At 59.8% G+C, this 14,050-nt stretch overlaps 1 protein-coding gene across 2 annotated transcripts in view; it reads right to left on the bottom strand.

The window, feature by feature from the left end:
* The window catches only part of LHX1 (LIM homeobox 1), a 50,896-nt gene extending 40,824 nt beyond the window's left edge, over nt 1–10,072 (bottom strand). For both annotated transcript variants that reach the window (XM_077311908.1, XM_077311909.1), the window contains exons 1-2: nt 9,329–10,072; nt 215–441 (exon numbers count right to left, since the gene is read on the bottom strand). In XM_077311908.1, coding sequence (XP_077168023.1) covers nt 215–441; nt 9,329–9,498 — 397 coding nt within the window. In that variant the 5' untranslated portion in view covers nt 9,499–10,072. The remainder of the gene's footprint in view (nt 1–214; nt 442–9,328) is intronic.
* Between the last annotated feature and the right edge of the window lie 3,978 nt (nt 10,073–14,050).

The following is a 14,050-nucleotide window of genomic DNA, read 5'->3' as shown; positions in this document are numbered from 1 at the left end:
CCAGGGTGTCACGAACCCCCGGATGAGAAAGCCTGCCTAGAGGATCCCCAGAGGGGAGATTTGGTTATTGGGGGGGGGGGAGATCCACTGAGTTCTTAACCCCAACTTGTACCTGATAATCTGCAGGCAAAGAAGGACTTTTGTTTTGGACCCGGCACATTTTTAACGAAAAGGCTCCAAAGGCCCAATCTCCCCTCCCTGCAGGTCTCCTCACCTGAGTGCAGACTGTTCTCTTTGGCAGTGGAGCTGCTGGTCAGGTAATCTTCTTTGCAAACAAACTTGTTCTCGTCGATGATATAAAGTTCCTCGCCCGTGGAGAGCTGCTTGTTACACATCATGCAGGTGAAACAGTTCAAGTGAAAGACTTTGCTCCGCGCCCTCCGGACCAGGTCGCTGGGGGAGATGCCCTGGGCACAGCCTGCACACTTGGTACCGAAGCACCTGGAAGGGGGAGGAGGAGAACGAGAGGCAAGGTGAACCCACCAGAGAGCCCCAAGAGCTGGAGACCTTCCTTGGGCTGCCTGAGCGCAGTGGCTCTTTTTCTGGCCTGCCTGGGGTAAGCCACACAGATCGCGCATGGAAATCAACAGCACATGCAGAACAGCAGGACAGAATAATTCCTTTCCTACAATATGGGAACCTCCAGACATGCCTTTTAAAAAAGGATCCAGGCATGGGATTCAAGTGTTTAACTGCACTGTAATGTTCAGTAAATAAATAAATGAAACAGATTTCGGAGAAATGTACACTTCCAAGGGGGAGGGGCTCCAACAATCCTCTATCACCTGTTTAACCGTAAATTAAACCCACATTCAAGTAGCACCGAGAAAGTACTTGGGTAGTTGAGTCAACTATGGCAGGTGTCTTTAAAGACATTTCATCTTGTATTGGAACCAGTTGGACCATGAGGTGCCTTTAATGTGCATCTGAGCATAAGCAGAGTGCCTTTCTTTTTGCTACTGAAAGGAGGGCCAGGCTCCTAGAGATGACTACTGGGTTCCAGTTCCAGGGGGTGGCCATGCTGGTCCGCAGGAGGACAGTCAAGAGTCCAGGGGCCGTGGAGACAGACCCGGTGCCTGGGTCGGAAGAAGGGCAAGCTTTGACTCCGGAAGGTTTCTGCCCAGAAACCCCTGGGGATCGCCAAGCTGCTCCTGGGACCCTTCCGCCGGATGCCTTCCTTAGAAATATTAACTCGCTGTGAGAAATTTCTCCCTAGGTCATTTCTTAAGTGGTCAGCATCATACTTGGCTTCCCCTCCCCGAAGAAAGGCCCTGGCTGAAGGGGCCGCAGCCTCCTCCGTCCCGAGAGCACCAGGAGCAACAGGCAGGGAGCCCCTGAGCCCCCCCCCCTGTGTGCAGCTCACGCAGCCCCCCCTCCACCTGGCACACTGGCCATCAGAGGAGAAAGCCCACTTCACCCATAAAGACAATCTCAAACGGGCAGTGGATGGAGCCGCGGGGACTGACGAGGCTGTCCCCATTCGGAGGCCGTCAAGCTTGGAATCCCAGGGGCAACACTGGGGGAGGGGAAGGCCTTGGCCTTGACTCCCCAGGAATCTCGGAACCCTCCTTCTCGGGAGCGAGCGGGCCTGGCCTCTCTCCGTCTGCGCTCCCCTGCTTTGGCGGTCAGCTGCTCCGAGCCCACCGTCTGCCTCTGCTCTGCAACCCTCGACTCCTTGGGTGGTCTCCCATCCCGGACTCGCCTGGGCCATCCAGATCAGGGCCTGCATGGAGGAGGGGGGGGGTCCTCATGCAGGCAGAGAGCCCCACACTGTGGCGTCTGCACAGGGTCCTGCCAGTCCCCTGTGGGATAGAGCGATTGCGGGCGGGGGAGGGGGGAGCCAGTTTCCTGGAGTTATTTGAAAGCTGTTCCCCATTGTCCATAGCAGTTGGGCAAGTCGGGGTATCATTGCAATGCCATCAAGGTCAGCAGGGATTCACCCAGTGGGCTCAGCGCAGTTCGGCAGGGGAAGGTGGCCTTTGGCCTCGGCGGCATCCCCCTGTGCTGCATTAGGGATCTGCCCATCTTGGAGATGCCATAAAGCAGGGGTAGTCAAACTGCGGCCCTCCAGATGTCCGTGGACTACAATTCCCAGGAGCCCCTGCCAGCGAATGCTGGCAGGGGCTCCTGGGAATTGTAGTCCACTGACATCTGGAGGGCCGCAGTTTGACTACCCCTGCCATAAAGGATGAAGCCCTGCCGGGGGGGGGGGGAGATCAAGTGAGGAGCTTCAGATCACTTGAACAGTGGCGAGCAAGGGCCCACCTGATTAGGAGACCCAGGTTCAAGTCCTCGCTCTGCCAGGGGCCAGCCACACCCTTTCAGCCTAGCCCACCTCACAGGGTTGTGGAGGGGATAGACAAGGAAGAGAAGAACGCTCCCCCTTGCGGAGGAAGGAAACAAAGAAATAATAAAAACAAACCAACGAGACCGGGGATGTTTGGTGTAGCAGCCCCCAAGTTCCCGAGAGGATGCTAGACAAATGGTACGGAAGGCCGCGGGCCTCCTTCTGACGGCTGCGGAGAAGAACCAAGGCAGCCATGCGCAAAACTCATCCCTTGGAAGCCCCATCCAGGAGCCAGGGACCTGCATTGAGCAATCCCGAGCAGGTCAGCAGGATCCCACCCAGGGCTGCTCAAGGAGCTCCCCCCCCCCAAGTATATCTAGCACTCCGCTGAATGTCTGCAGAAGGCAGTCGTCATCTGCTGTTCTCCTGTAAAATGGACTAAATTCATTTTTAAAAATCACAGTGAAGTTGTGCGACAAATTAAAACAGGGACATCCAGCCATAACGGCAGGCTATTACATGGGGGGGGGGGGAGAGTTATCTGTGATAAATGAAGACGGGGCTGGCAAAGATGCTCCGTGGGTGATCCAGGGGCTAGAGAGCATTCGTGGCAGGGGGGGGGGGGATCGGTTCAAATCCCTGCTTTTTCAGGAAGTTCAGAGGCTGAGCTGTTGTGAGGATAATAAGGAGAAAGAGGAAACTGCGGGGAGGGGAGGCAAACGGGAGAGGCGAGGTCCAGGACACGGCTTAGGTGCCCGCAGAGACCGGGATGGCTGCCACGGCCCCTTTTCACCCTGCCGGCCTTGCTCCGTTTCCCTCCCGTGAATGGCCGCTGCTTGAAGCCGGACCTCCCAGTTGCAAGGGCGGGGAATTGGTCTTCCTCACCGACATTCACACTTCTTTCCCTGGTGACTTTCAGGAATGGCCGAGACCTTTAAATCTAGATTTTTCCCTTTCTATTTTTATCGGTCAGCCAAGTTTTCTCTCCCTCCATATTCTCTCTGGATTGCAAATCTCTCTGAACGCAGACCAGAAAAGAGCACACCAATGTTTTAAAATAAATAGGCAATTCAGTTTTAGTGACTGACTGGAAGGGGGGGGGGATCTCGAAGAGGGGCAGATTCCACCCAGCTAGAGGGCTCCTGCGTGTCTCTCCCTCCTGCCAATTCCCCTGCTGCTCTCGCGGATGAATTTTAGATTGTCACCTCCTTGCCCAGGGATGGACTGGCCATTTAAGGGATAGGGAAATTTGGGGTGGGGGCTGCCCCGGGAGGGGGCCGATAGCCAGGAGCATGCAGGGCCACACCCCAGCCTCTCTGTCCTGCTTCTATTTGGGTTGGGGGGGGGTGAGTTGATACCCACTGCCCGCCCCACTGAGGTGAGCACTGCTTGGCTCACTCCAGGGCCAGGGGCACTTCGCCCACTTCCCTGTCCCTCCGCAGACTGCCTTTCCGGCTCAGCCCAGCAGCGCCCGGCCCTGTGGGCTCAACTGCAGTTGGGGGGGGGAGGGTAGGAAGGACAAGAGCAAAGCCGACTTGAGAACAGTTCCACGGGCAATTCATCAGTGACCCCTCCCTCCCCCCTAACCAGCCTCTTCCTGCTTTGGATGTATTTTAGATCTGTCTTTTAAACATTGTTTTAATGATGCCTGTTTGGAAGGGGGTTGATTTCAATGGGTTTATAATGTAATTTTACACATTTGCTTGCTGGTTGCATCACATAATGGGCTGTCTTGGCAGCCCCGGTGAGGATACACGTTCTGGAAATAATAATAAACAACTGTTTCTTAAAAGCAATCACTCAAAGCATCCGGTTTCTTCCCTGTCATGCGTCTAATATGGTTGAACCTCAAGTGGGCTGTAGGTGGCCCTTTTTAATCTGACCTGAAAGCCAGTCCCAAGGAAATGAAGGAGGTTATTTCTGCCCAGGCAGGCAGGGACAGGGCTGGGCTTCACTTCTGTCTCACGGAATTCAGCTCTGGAGAAAATCCTGCACTTGAGCCTGCCAAGTGGGTCATAAAACAACTATTAAAATGAGAACTCAATTCCTATTCTTACCTAGGAGGAAACACAGGTCCCCCAGGCACATCCCCAAGGAGCCCGCTTGGGCAGCATAAGGGCTCAAGCAGCTATAGAGACCAGAGTTCAAGCCCTGCAAGCCTAGCAGCTTCCTGCATGACCTCGGGCCGGCTATACTGTATCAACCTAAGCTACCTCACAGCACTGTTGTGATGACAAAAGGGAGAGGAGAATAACATAAGCATCTGTGAGTCCCCATTGGGAAGGAAAGAAGGAAAGAAAGAAGGAAGGAAAGAAAGAAATATGTATGTCCCTGTTCCTAGAAGAAAGGGTGGGATAAAAATATACTGGATAATTGAATAAATGCAGCAATATCAGCAAAGTAATTTTGCAAGTAGGATGCTGCTTAATTAATATTTCCGGTTTCAAAAAAGTAGCTTCTCTTAGAATCAGAGTTGGAAGGGACCTTCCTACAAGCCGTCATCAGCACAGAGAATTCCGAACAAAAGCCAGCTCCTTAAAAAAAGAAAAAGGTTTCCTTTCCTCCTTCCTGATCTGGGATTCACCAAAACATCCAGGCGAACCTTCCAGGTGGTGCGGCACTAGGAATAAAAGTATTTCAGCTAGTATTGTCTGTATATAAAGTCAGGTATGTTTGGGCAGACTGAGATGGGGGGGGGGTCACTTTGAGTGCAGGGAATCAAGCCTCTTTCAAAATGCTCTAAAACTGAAATCGCGAACTCCGTGGGACTGATGCCCAAGTCCAGATGATTGGCACTTGGGACACGAGTGGCGTCTTACTCGCGAGTGAGTGTGCCCTCTTAAAATGCGGGTGGCATAAGTCAGGCTTATTAGGCTGAATGAGTCTTGCTCCTGAATAAAAAAGGTGGGTAGGTTAGAGCTCACATTAGCAGAATAGATTCAAGGGGGTCCGCTGTGATGATCTGAAGCAGCACAATCAAATCAGAGACCAGGAGCACCTTTAAGACCAACAAAGATTAAGACCAACAAAGAAAGATTTACTCTTTAAGACCAACAAAGATTTATTCAAGGCGTGAGCTTTCGAGTGCAAGCACAGCGTGCTTGCACTCGAAAGCTCACGCCTTGAATAAATCTTTGTTGGTCTTAAAGGTGCCACTGGACTCTGATTTTATTAGCAGAATAATATTCTAACCCCCCCCCCCCCAACAACCCAGGAGTACCTACAATTATTCCTCAGTGCTGTGTCTTTAGATTTTTATGACCTGTGTGCACACAGGTTCTGTACAAAGTACCCAGCGTGTCCATTGCTCGTCCTCCCCCCCTTAAGTAAATTCCACGCAGCGCTAGGATCTGGCCGGCCCTTTCCCTCGGTCAGTTCAAATAGTCCTCCTTCAGCAGGACCCCATTTTACAGATGGGGAAAAGTGAGTCGGGAAAAGACTTGCCCAGCCTTTCTGTCTTGCCTTAAGGGAAGCCCTTAGTCCCTCCCTCCGCATTAAATGTTCATACAACCCAGAGGGTTGAAAGAAGGAAGTCCCTTCCTGGCTAGGGCAAACCTGCGTTCTTTTTTGGTGAAAAGAAAAGCCGCTTCCACAATTTGGTCCAGCCCCAGATGCCCGGCGGCTCCTTCACACGGAGGCTGGTAGAAGTTTGTGTGCCCCCTGCCATGCGCTTGATATGCCATCAACACACGACCCTCGGCCCACCTGACTCTACTCAGGCTGGCAGTGGCTCTCCGGGTCTCAGGCAGAAAAGGTCTCTCCTCGCACAGGCCCTGCCACGGAGCCCCAGAGCTGCTATGCCTTGGAGGCTGGGTTAATGGCGATCCGGGGGCCGCGGGGATCCCTAATCCATCACCGTAGCCCGCCATTCTCATGGGGCTCTGCTTCCAGGTGGCATGGTCGGCTGCCTGCAGGGGAAACGGCCTTGGCATCTGACCTAGCCGGCGACTTTAAGCCCCCCCTCCTGACCCACTTCTTCTCCCCACAGGAAGCCTCCAGCAAAGGACAGAGAGGCTCTTTCCTCTGGGCCTGCCGATCCGGCCTCCTTAACATCCTCGGGACTGACTCCAGAGAAGGCCCGCTAAGCAAGGCACAGGTGCCGGCTGCAGCAAAGGTTCTTCCCTCTGCCCCGGCGGCCAGTTCTCTTCCCCAGCTACCCTTGGCTTCTCCCCAAAGCCGCGTCCCGCGTGGCCTCGCCTGCTGGATCGTGGCCAGGCGCAGACTGCTCCGACATGTCCCGCGGGGACAGGGACCTCAGGCCGGCCAGGAGCCCCTGCCCTCCCCAGGCTGGCCCGAGGAACCGGGCAGGATCCCCACGTTCCAGACTCGGCCCGCCGCCCTGCTCAGAGAGCCCCGCAGCAATGCCGCCCGAGGAGAAAAAGAGAGGGAAGATTGACCATCACATCTCCGCTGGCCATTGTTGCCTGGAGCATACAAAACAGGGGCTGTGCACACGCTCCCACAGAGTACACACACACACACACACACACCCGTTGTTTGCATTTTTGCTTTGCGCGTTCGCAGCCCCTGCCTCAGACGATGGAATTTTGCACCAGGAACAGACGGAGGCCAACCCCTCCTGAGAAGGGCCAGTGTGCACAGGTCACTCCCGCTGGCCACTTAGAAGCCCCGTCTCTCTCCCAAAAGGAAAACTCTCCCTTACGTCGACGTCGACGGTCAGTCGCTTTCCAGAGAGCGCAGTTAGGGGACGGCAAGTCTGGAAGGGCGCGGCCCCGATCCTCCGCAGACTAAATTGGCAAACTCAAACTGACTTACTCTCGGGTAAGACTAATTTTTAAAATAATTTCCGTAGGAGGAAGCGTATGAGAGCGATCCTATTCAAGCCTTACTCTCGGGAAAGCCCTCGGAGGATCGCGCTGTGCGTTGATTTTGTTCGCAGCTCCTATCCCGGGATTTACTTAGGGGGAAGTAATCCGTCTGGGCGCGGAGGGGTTTGCTCCTCAAGAACCGGTCCGGGATCGCACGTTCCGAGGGTCTCCTTCCAAGGAACCGCGGGCAAAGGATGCCGGGGAACGAGCGGGACGCGGACATTTTAACCCGGCTCTTTTCCGCCATGCAGAGAGCGGCGGGGAAGGGCCGCGGACAAAGGTCGCGATCCATTCAAAGCGGACGACGGGATCCGACCCGGGAGCCTCCGCGAGCCCTGCCAGGACCGCCGGGCAGCCCATTCGGCGCAGAGGGAGGGAGGGAGGGACGGCGAGGAGGTCGGGCGCCGTCGGCCGCGGGAGCGAAAGAAGGGCCCGCGCAGAAGGGGGCAGGCAGCGGCCCTCCCGCCCCCGCAAGCCCCCCGGCCTGGCCGCTGCCTGCCTGCGCCCGGCGAGACTCGGGGCCGTTCCTGGCGTCGCTCCGCTCGCCACAGCCCGGCTGGCCCGAGGAAGGCCGCTTCTCCCCGCCCGCCCGCCCGCCCGCCGGCCGGCCAGGACAGCGCTGGGCAGCCCGCAGGCCGGGGGGGGGGGCGGGGAAGGCTCCGAAGTGGGCCCGGGGGAGCAGCAGCAGAGGCGGCGGGCGCTTCGTTTTCCAGCGGGCAACAGAACAAAGCGCTCCCTCCTCGCGGGGAAGCCCCTTGCCGCCCCAATCCACCCTCCTCCCCCCCCCTTCGCCAGCCATCCGAGGGGATCCTGCGGCCTCTTGGGGCGGGGGGCGCTTTGTTGTCTGTCTGGCTCGAAGCGGACGGGCCGTTTCCTCGCGGCTTCTCCCGGTGGCCGCCTCCCCCTCGGCAGCTCCGGGCAAAGGGGTGTGGGAGGCCTAGACATTCTCGACGAGTCCCCTTGAGGCAGTGGGGGGTCCCCAAATAAAAGCCACAAACCGGATTAAAAGCGGAGCCGCAGGAAACGGCTGCTGCGCCCGGAGCGAGCAGCCCACCCCGGCGCCGGTTTGCCCTTTAGGGAGGAGGCCGCGCGGGGATCGGGCCGGGGCTCTCGGCGCCAGAGAGAAGGGGATCGCGCCCTCGGTCTCTCCTCCCGCGCCGAGAAAGCAGGAATCGCCGGCGCTTTCGCTCCGGATCGGGCCTGGGCTCGTCTGCAAAGGGTCAGGCAACCCGCCCGGCCCGACGCTTTAAGCGGCTACTTGGAATGTTCTTGCGACGCGAACTTAAATATTAGTATTACGCTGATTTTCAGTTGCAGACCCCGTCGGCCCCCGTCGCCCTTTTTTCATTCATTCATTCATTTATTATTCATTTATTAGATTCCCTTGACCTCTGAGGCCGCCACGATCACAATCGGGTTTTAAAAACGGAATGATTAAAAGAAAACCAGCTTTTAAAATATTTCCAAGAATATTAACAATGCCCTTTTTTCGGCGGGGGGGGGGGGAGGTGAAGGGCTCAGATCGCTTCTCCGGGCGACCGGGCCCATCGGAGGAGAGCGCGGCAGAGCGAGCGGCGCCTCTCCAGGCCCCGAAAGAGGCCAGCGGCCCTCCCGTCCCCTCCCCCCCCCGGCCACTCGGCGCAGCAGCCGCTGGACACGGGCCCGGAGGCCGGCTTGGGCCGAAGAACCGGCGGCTGGATTCGGCAGGGAAGCCCAAGAGAAGCGGGACTTTGTGCTGAACGAGAGCTGGAAGCCGCTCGGTGGGATTCGGCTGCGGCCCCCGACAGCTCCGGCAGGAAGGAACGGGAGACTCTGCGGAGAGGAAGGCCCGTTCGGGAGACCTCCGCGGGGCCCGGAGCCCTGCCGCCCTGCCCCCCCCGCCCCCGTTCCGCGCGCAAACTCCGGGGAAGTTCCGTGGGGGCGGGGAGGGAGCGCGGGGGGGGGGGGCTGAGCAGCTCCCTCTCCCCCCCTGGCCCGTTCGGGGCGCAGGGCTCGGGCGTCGCGGGGCTCCGGGGTCCAGGCCTCCCGGCGGGCTCCAGCGGCCGTCGCGGGCGGGAGGCGATTGTGCGAGGCAGCCTGCCCTCGGGGTCAGCGAAGCCACGGCCGCCCGCGCCCTGCAGCCCTCGCCCCGGAGGAGACCCGCCCCCACTCGCCCGACCGACCGACGGCCGCCTTTGCCGTGGGGGTGGGGGGGAATGGGGGGCGCCCTTACCGGAAGAAGTCGTTCTTGCAGTAGAGCTTCCCGTCGCGGGAGAAGCACTTCTCGGTGAGGTTGCATTTGCACTCGCAGCACTGGACGCATTTGACGTGCCACGCGCGGTCCAGGACGTTGAGCAGGAACCGGTCCAGGATGGGTCGCTTGCAGCCCGCGCAGTGGACCATGGTCTCCTCGGGAGGCGGCGGCGGCTCGGCGGAAGTGGGCGGTCGGGCCCCGTCGGAGCAGAGTCAGGAGCGCGGCGGCCCCCCGGGAGCGCCCGCGGGAAGCATCGACGAGCCCCGTCCCGTCCCGTCCCCCCTGCCGCCGCCGCCCGGCTGACGGCCCCAGGGAGGGAGGGCGCCCGCAGAGAGGTAGAGCAGGCGGGGGGGGGCGAGGGCCCCAAGTCCGGGGCGAGAGGCCTACCTCGCAGGGGGGGGGGCGGCCGCCGGGTTCGCACGGGGCAGATGCTGCTCTGGCCGCCTCGGGGCTGTCAGAGGGGACGGTCCGTGGCTGCGGCTCCTTCGTCGTCGTCGTCTTCTTCTTCTTCGCGCCGCTCCGTTCCGCGGCTCCTCCGGCCGCCCGGCCGCCTCTCTCCCTCCCTCCCTCCCTCCCGCGGTGTGCTGTGCCGCGCTGCGCTCAGTGGGGCGCGGGGAGCCTGGGCTGGGCTGGGCCTGGCCGGGGGGCTACGGGCGGCTCCGGCGTCGGCGTCGGGGCTGCGTGCGGCTGGGCGGCCCGTGGCTAGACTGCATCTTGGGCTCCGCCGCCGGCCGCCAGCCTTATGCACTGACCCCCGACGTCACGGGGCCCGCCAGCCAATCGGCGCCGCGCCGGCCCCGGCCCCGCCCCCTCCGCGCGCCCCGCCGGAGCTGCTCCTCCGCGCCGGGATGGGCCGCCGCAGCCGCCGCCGCCGCCGACCACAGCAGCCGCCCGGGTGAGCCGCAGCCCCGACGGCACGGGACGGCACGGGGACGGGGACGGGGACGGGGACGGGGCGGGCATTCTCAGGCGCCGGCCCGGGAAGGGAGCGGGCGGGAGGCCGAGGCCAGGCCCGGGCGGGCGGGCGGCTGTTGCTCGACGGAAACTTTCCCCGGGGGCAGGGAGAGGCGCGCGGCCTGCGCTCGGGGCTCCGGGGAGAGGCGGTCGGTCGGTCGGGCAGTGCGGAGGGCAGGCGTGCCCCGGGCCGGGGGAGGAGGGGCGAGAGGCGCAGAGCCGAAGGGGAGAAGTTCGCGAGGCAGCGGGGCTTGGGGGGCGACCCGCTCTCCCTCTGGGCCTCCCCCCGGCGGACTAGCTGGACGGCGACGCCGCTTCTGGGGCGGGATCCGGGCCCTCGCTGCCCTCGGGGCGCTTCGTCTCGGGCGTCCGGAAGGGGACCCGCATTTGGGGCGACGAGCGAGCGGGGCCGGCGGAGCCCCCGGGACACTTGGCCGCCCTCCCCGCGCGCCGACCCTGGCCCGTCCCTCTCCGCGCACACATCGCCCCCCCCTGCCCCCTCCCCTCCGGCAGCCCCCTGTCTGGTCGGGCGGCGATGCCTTCGCTGTTTGGGGCCGGCCGTGAGGTTCGGAATGAAGCGATCTCATTTTGGGGGTGGGGTGGGGTGGGGTGGAGTGGGGGAGGGGAGGGGAGGGGTGCGTGAGAAACCACGAGCGGCTGGATTTGGCCGCGGCTGCCCGAGGACACCCCAACCCCCCCCCCCGCGCTCCGCGTGGTTCGGCTGCACCTGCCAGTCCAGACGGGCCGCGTCTCTCTTGGGCGACCCCGGACGGGCTTCCCCCGCTCCCAGCCCCCTCTGCCCCCTCGAGGGATCTCCCCGCTTGGGAGACGCCGACTTCCGGGGCAGGGTCTGAAAGGGGACAACGAAATTTCATCGCCCGCCCCCCGTCCCTTCAAGCAGAAAGTTGACGGGATCCCTTGGGCTCTTAAGCACTATGCCGCGGGGGGCGGCGAAGAATTTCACGTCCAGGGGCGAGTCTCTCCCTCCCGGGGGCGGTCCGTGGATCTAGAAGAGACGCGTCGCTTGACGGGGGGCGGCTGGGGAAACCGGGCAACGAGGAAAAGGGCGTCGATGGGGCAAGAGCGACACGGAGACCTCCGAGGGATCCTCTGCCGGGTTTGGGGCCATCCCGCGTTCAGTTTTTTTTAAACGTCTTTTTGATGCCGGGTCTTTGTTTCATGCTTTAACTACAAATTAACCCCGTCTTTAGCAATCTAGATATTCTCTCCAAATCAGGCACTTAAAATGTTTTGTTTTTTTTTGAGGCGGGAACGAAAGGTTTGTGTTTCCGAAATGCTTCTTTAGAAATAAACGATTTTCATTTGCACGAGTGTTTATGATTTGGCTGTCAGTGTCTAAATCCGGTGGAAACCGAAGCAAGAGAATTGAAAGGAGACGCGCTCTCAAACAAACCTGTCTCGAGAATGTTTTTAAAAAATTAAACGGTTTGATTTAGTCCCGGGGTTTAGACTGGGGGGCGCCCAACGGTTGGCCCCCGGCGCCCTTTCTGGGGCAGCTAAAAATGCCTCGGCCGCCCTCGGACCGTGGAGAAAACGCGACCCGTTTGGCCTCCCTCCGCCTTCGCCGCCAGACCCGAGCGAATCCGGAGTGGAGCCTCTTGGGCACGCGAGAAGAGCTCTGGGATCCCCCGCTCTCGCAGGCGGCCATCGGGCCCCGGGGCGCCACGCCTTGGAGGGCCACCTCGCAGTAGACGCCTGGCCCTCCTGGAGCATCGCGGCGTCCTTCTTTTGGGACAGACACGGATCCCGGAGCCATCTGGATCCGCCGCGGTCCTCGGCCTTTCGAAGCGGGGAAGGCCAGCCAAGGCGGCTCAGGACCAAGTCCCAACCCGGTCGAAGGCGCCTTCCTTCCTTCCTTCCTTCCTCCTTCCTTCCTTCCTCCTTCCTTCCTTCCTTCCTTCCTTCCACCCTGAGTCCTTCCCTTTCTTTCTTTCTTTCTTTCTTTCTTTCTTTCTTTCTTTCTTTCTTTCTTTCTTTCTTTCTTTCTTTCTTTCTTTCTTTCTTTCTTTCTGCCCTGAGTCCTATTCTCCTTCCTTCCTTCTTCGCGGGCCCGACTCCCGGGGAGCTGCTGGGGGCGGCGAGCGAGCGAGCGAGCGAGCGGAGCGGGGAAAGCCCAACGCGGCAGGAAGCGCGCCCAGGACCGCGGCCTTTGGCCGGCTCCTCCCGGCCGCCCAGGGGCCCGATGGCCTTGGACGGCAGCCTCGGGGGCCAAAGCGCGGCCGCGGGGCCGGGGAGCTGGCGCGGGAGAGGCCCGGAGCTCCTTCGGGGAGGACGGGCGGGGGGATCCCGGCCCCATGCGGCTCCCACGGGCTGGCTCAGCCTCAGGGGCTGGGCGCTCCAGGGACCGGCCAGGGAAGATTTGACCCGGGGACCACCTGGCTTCGCCCAGAGAGCGGCCAGAGGTCTTTGGAGCCTCGGACTCAGAAGGCTCCCTGCAGCCGCCCGAGCTTTGGGGCAGCGGCTGTCCACAAAAACGCCCACGTTTACTCAGGAGTAAGTCCACTGACTCAGTCCGGGCACAGCGTGGCAGCCTGACATCCCGATCTGCCCCCCCCCTGCCAGCCAGGAGTCACTCCCACTTACTCCAGGGAGAACTCAGGGGGCCCAGTTGTGAGACCAGGGGGATCCGGCTTCTGGCTGCCCTCTCTTCCAAACCGGCGGGCACAGTAGCTGCAAGGCAGGGTCCCCCAGCAGGGTGCCCAGGGGCACCACATCTCCTGCCAGTACTTCCCCCTGGCAAACTTTCCAGAACGTGGGTGGGGACGCTGCAAAACAAGGCTTGCTATTGGCTGCCCAATGAAAGGGTTTTCCTTTGGAGGGTGAAGAGGGCTGCTAAGCTTTCCCCCACCAGTGTCAGGTTCCATCCCCCCTTCGGGAGGGAGATATTCCCTTTGACTCCGCCTCCTGCAGCAGCCATGTTGGGTTTCTCAGCATTCACTAGATGCACACAGGCTCAAAAGGGTTGGGGCTCTTTGCTCTGAATAGAAGCGGCCATACATGATCATGGCTTGGCTCCTTTGGCCCACCCCGAGGCCTGTGCCAGGACCCACTCAGACCCCAGCCAGGAGGGGCGGGGCTTCACTGAGAAGAGGCGGGAAAAAACCCAAATATTCCATTTTCTACAGAATGACAGAATCCAGGGATCTAGATGTTGTTATTGTTGTATTTGTTTATGTTGTATATTAATTCATTCCATGTATCCCCCATGTTGTATGTAAACCACCCTGAGCCATATGGAAGGGCGGTATAGAAATAAAATAAATAAATAAATAAAATAAATCTTTTTTCACCCCATCAAGTAGCTCAGAAAACACATGGTTTTCTCAGCAAATTTAGCTTAACAACAGCCCTGCGAGGTAGTTTAACCTGACAGAGAAAGGCTGGCCTAGGGCTACCCAGTTAGCTTAAATGGCAGTAGATATTTGAACCTGGAGCCTCCCTAGTCAGTCGACCCCCCCCCCCCATTGTCTCTCAATCAGCACAAAATGCCCCACCAGACAGAAAGGAGATGCACTCAAGAGATTTACAGCAGATGTGCTTTAGCCATTTACTTTGAACTCTGCCCAGGACAAAGGAACTTACTCCCAAGTGGGGTTTAGGGAGGCCCAAGAACTATTAATTTGTTTGTTTACATATTTATACCTCTCCTTTCCCCAGTGGGAACCCAAAGTAGCTTACATCATTTGCCTTCATTTTTATTCTCACAACAACCTTGTGAGGGAGGGC

The sequence above is a fragment of the Paroedura picta genome, chromosome 15 (genome assembly GCF_049243985.1).
Source record: "Paroedura picta isolate Pp20150507F chromosome 15, Ppicta_v3.0, whole genome shotgun sequence".
Taxonomy (NCBI): Eukaryota; Metazoa; Chordata; class Lepidosauria; order Squamata; family Gekkonidae; genus Paroedura; species Paroedura picta.
The sequence above is the reverse complement of the archived record's forward strand: the minus strand, read 5'-3'. Positions and strand labels throughout refer to the sequence as shown.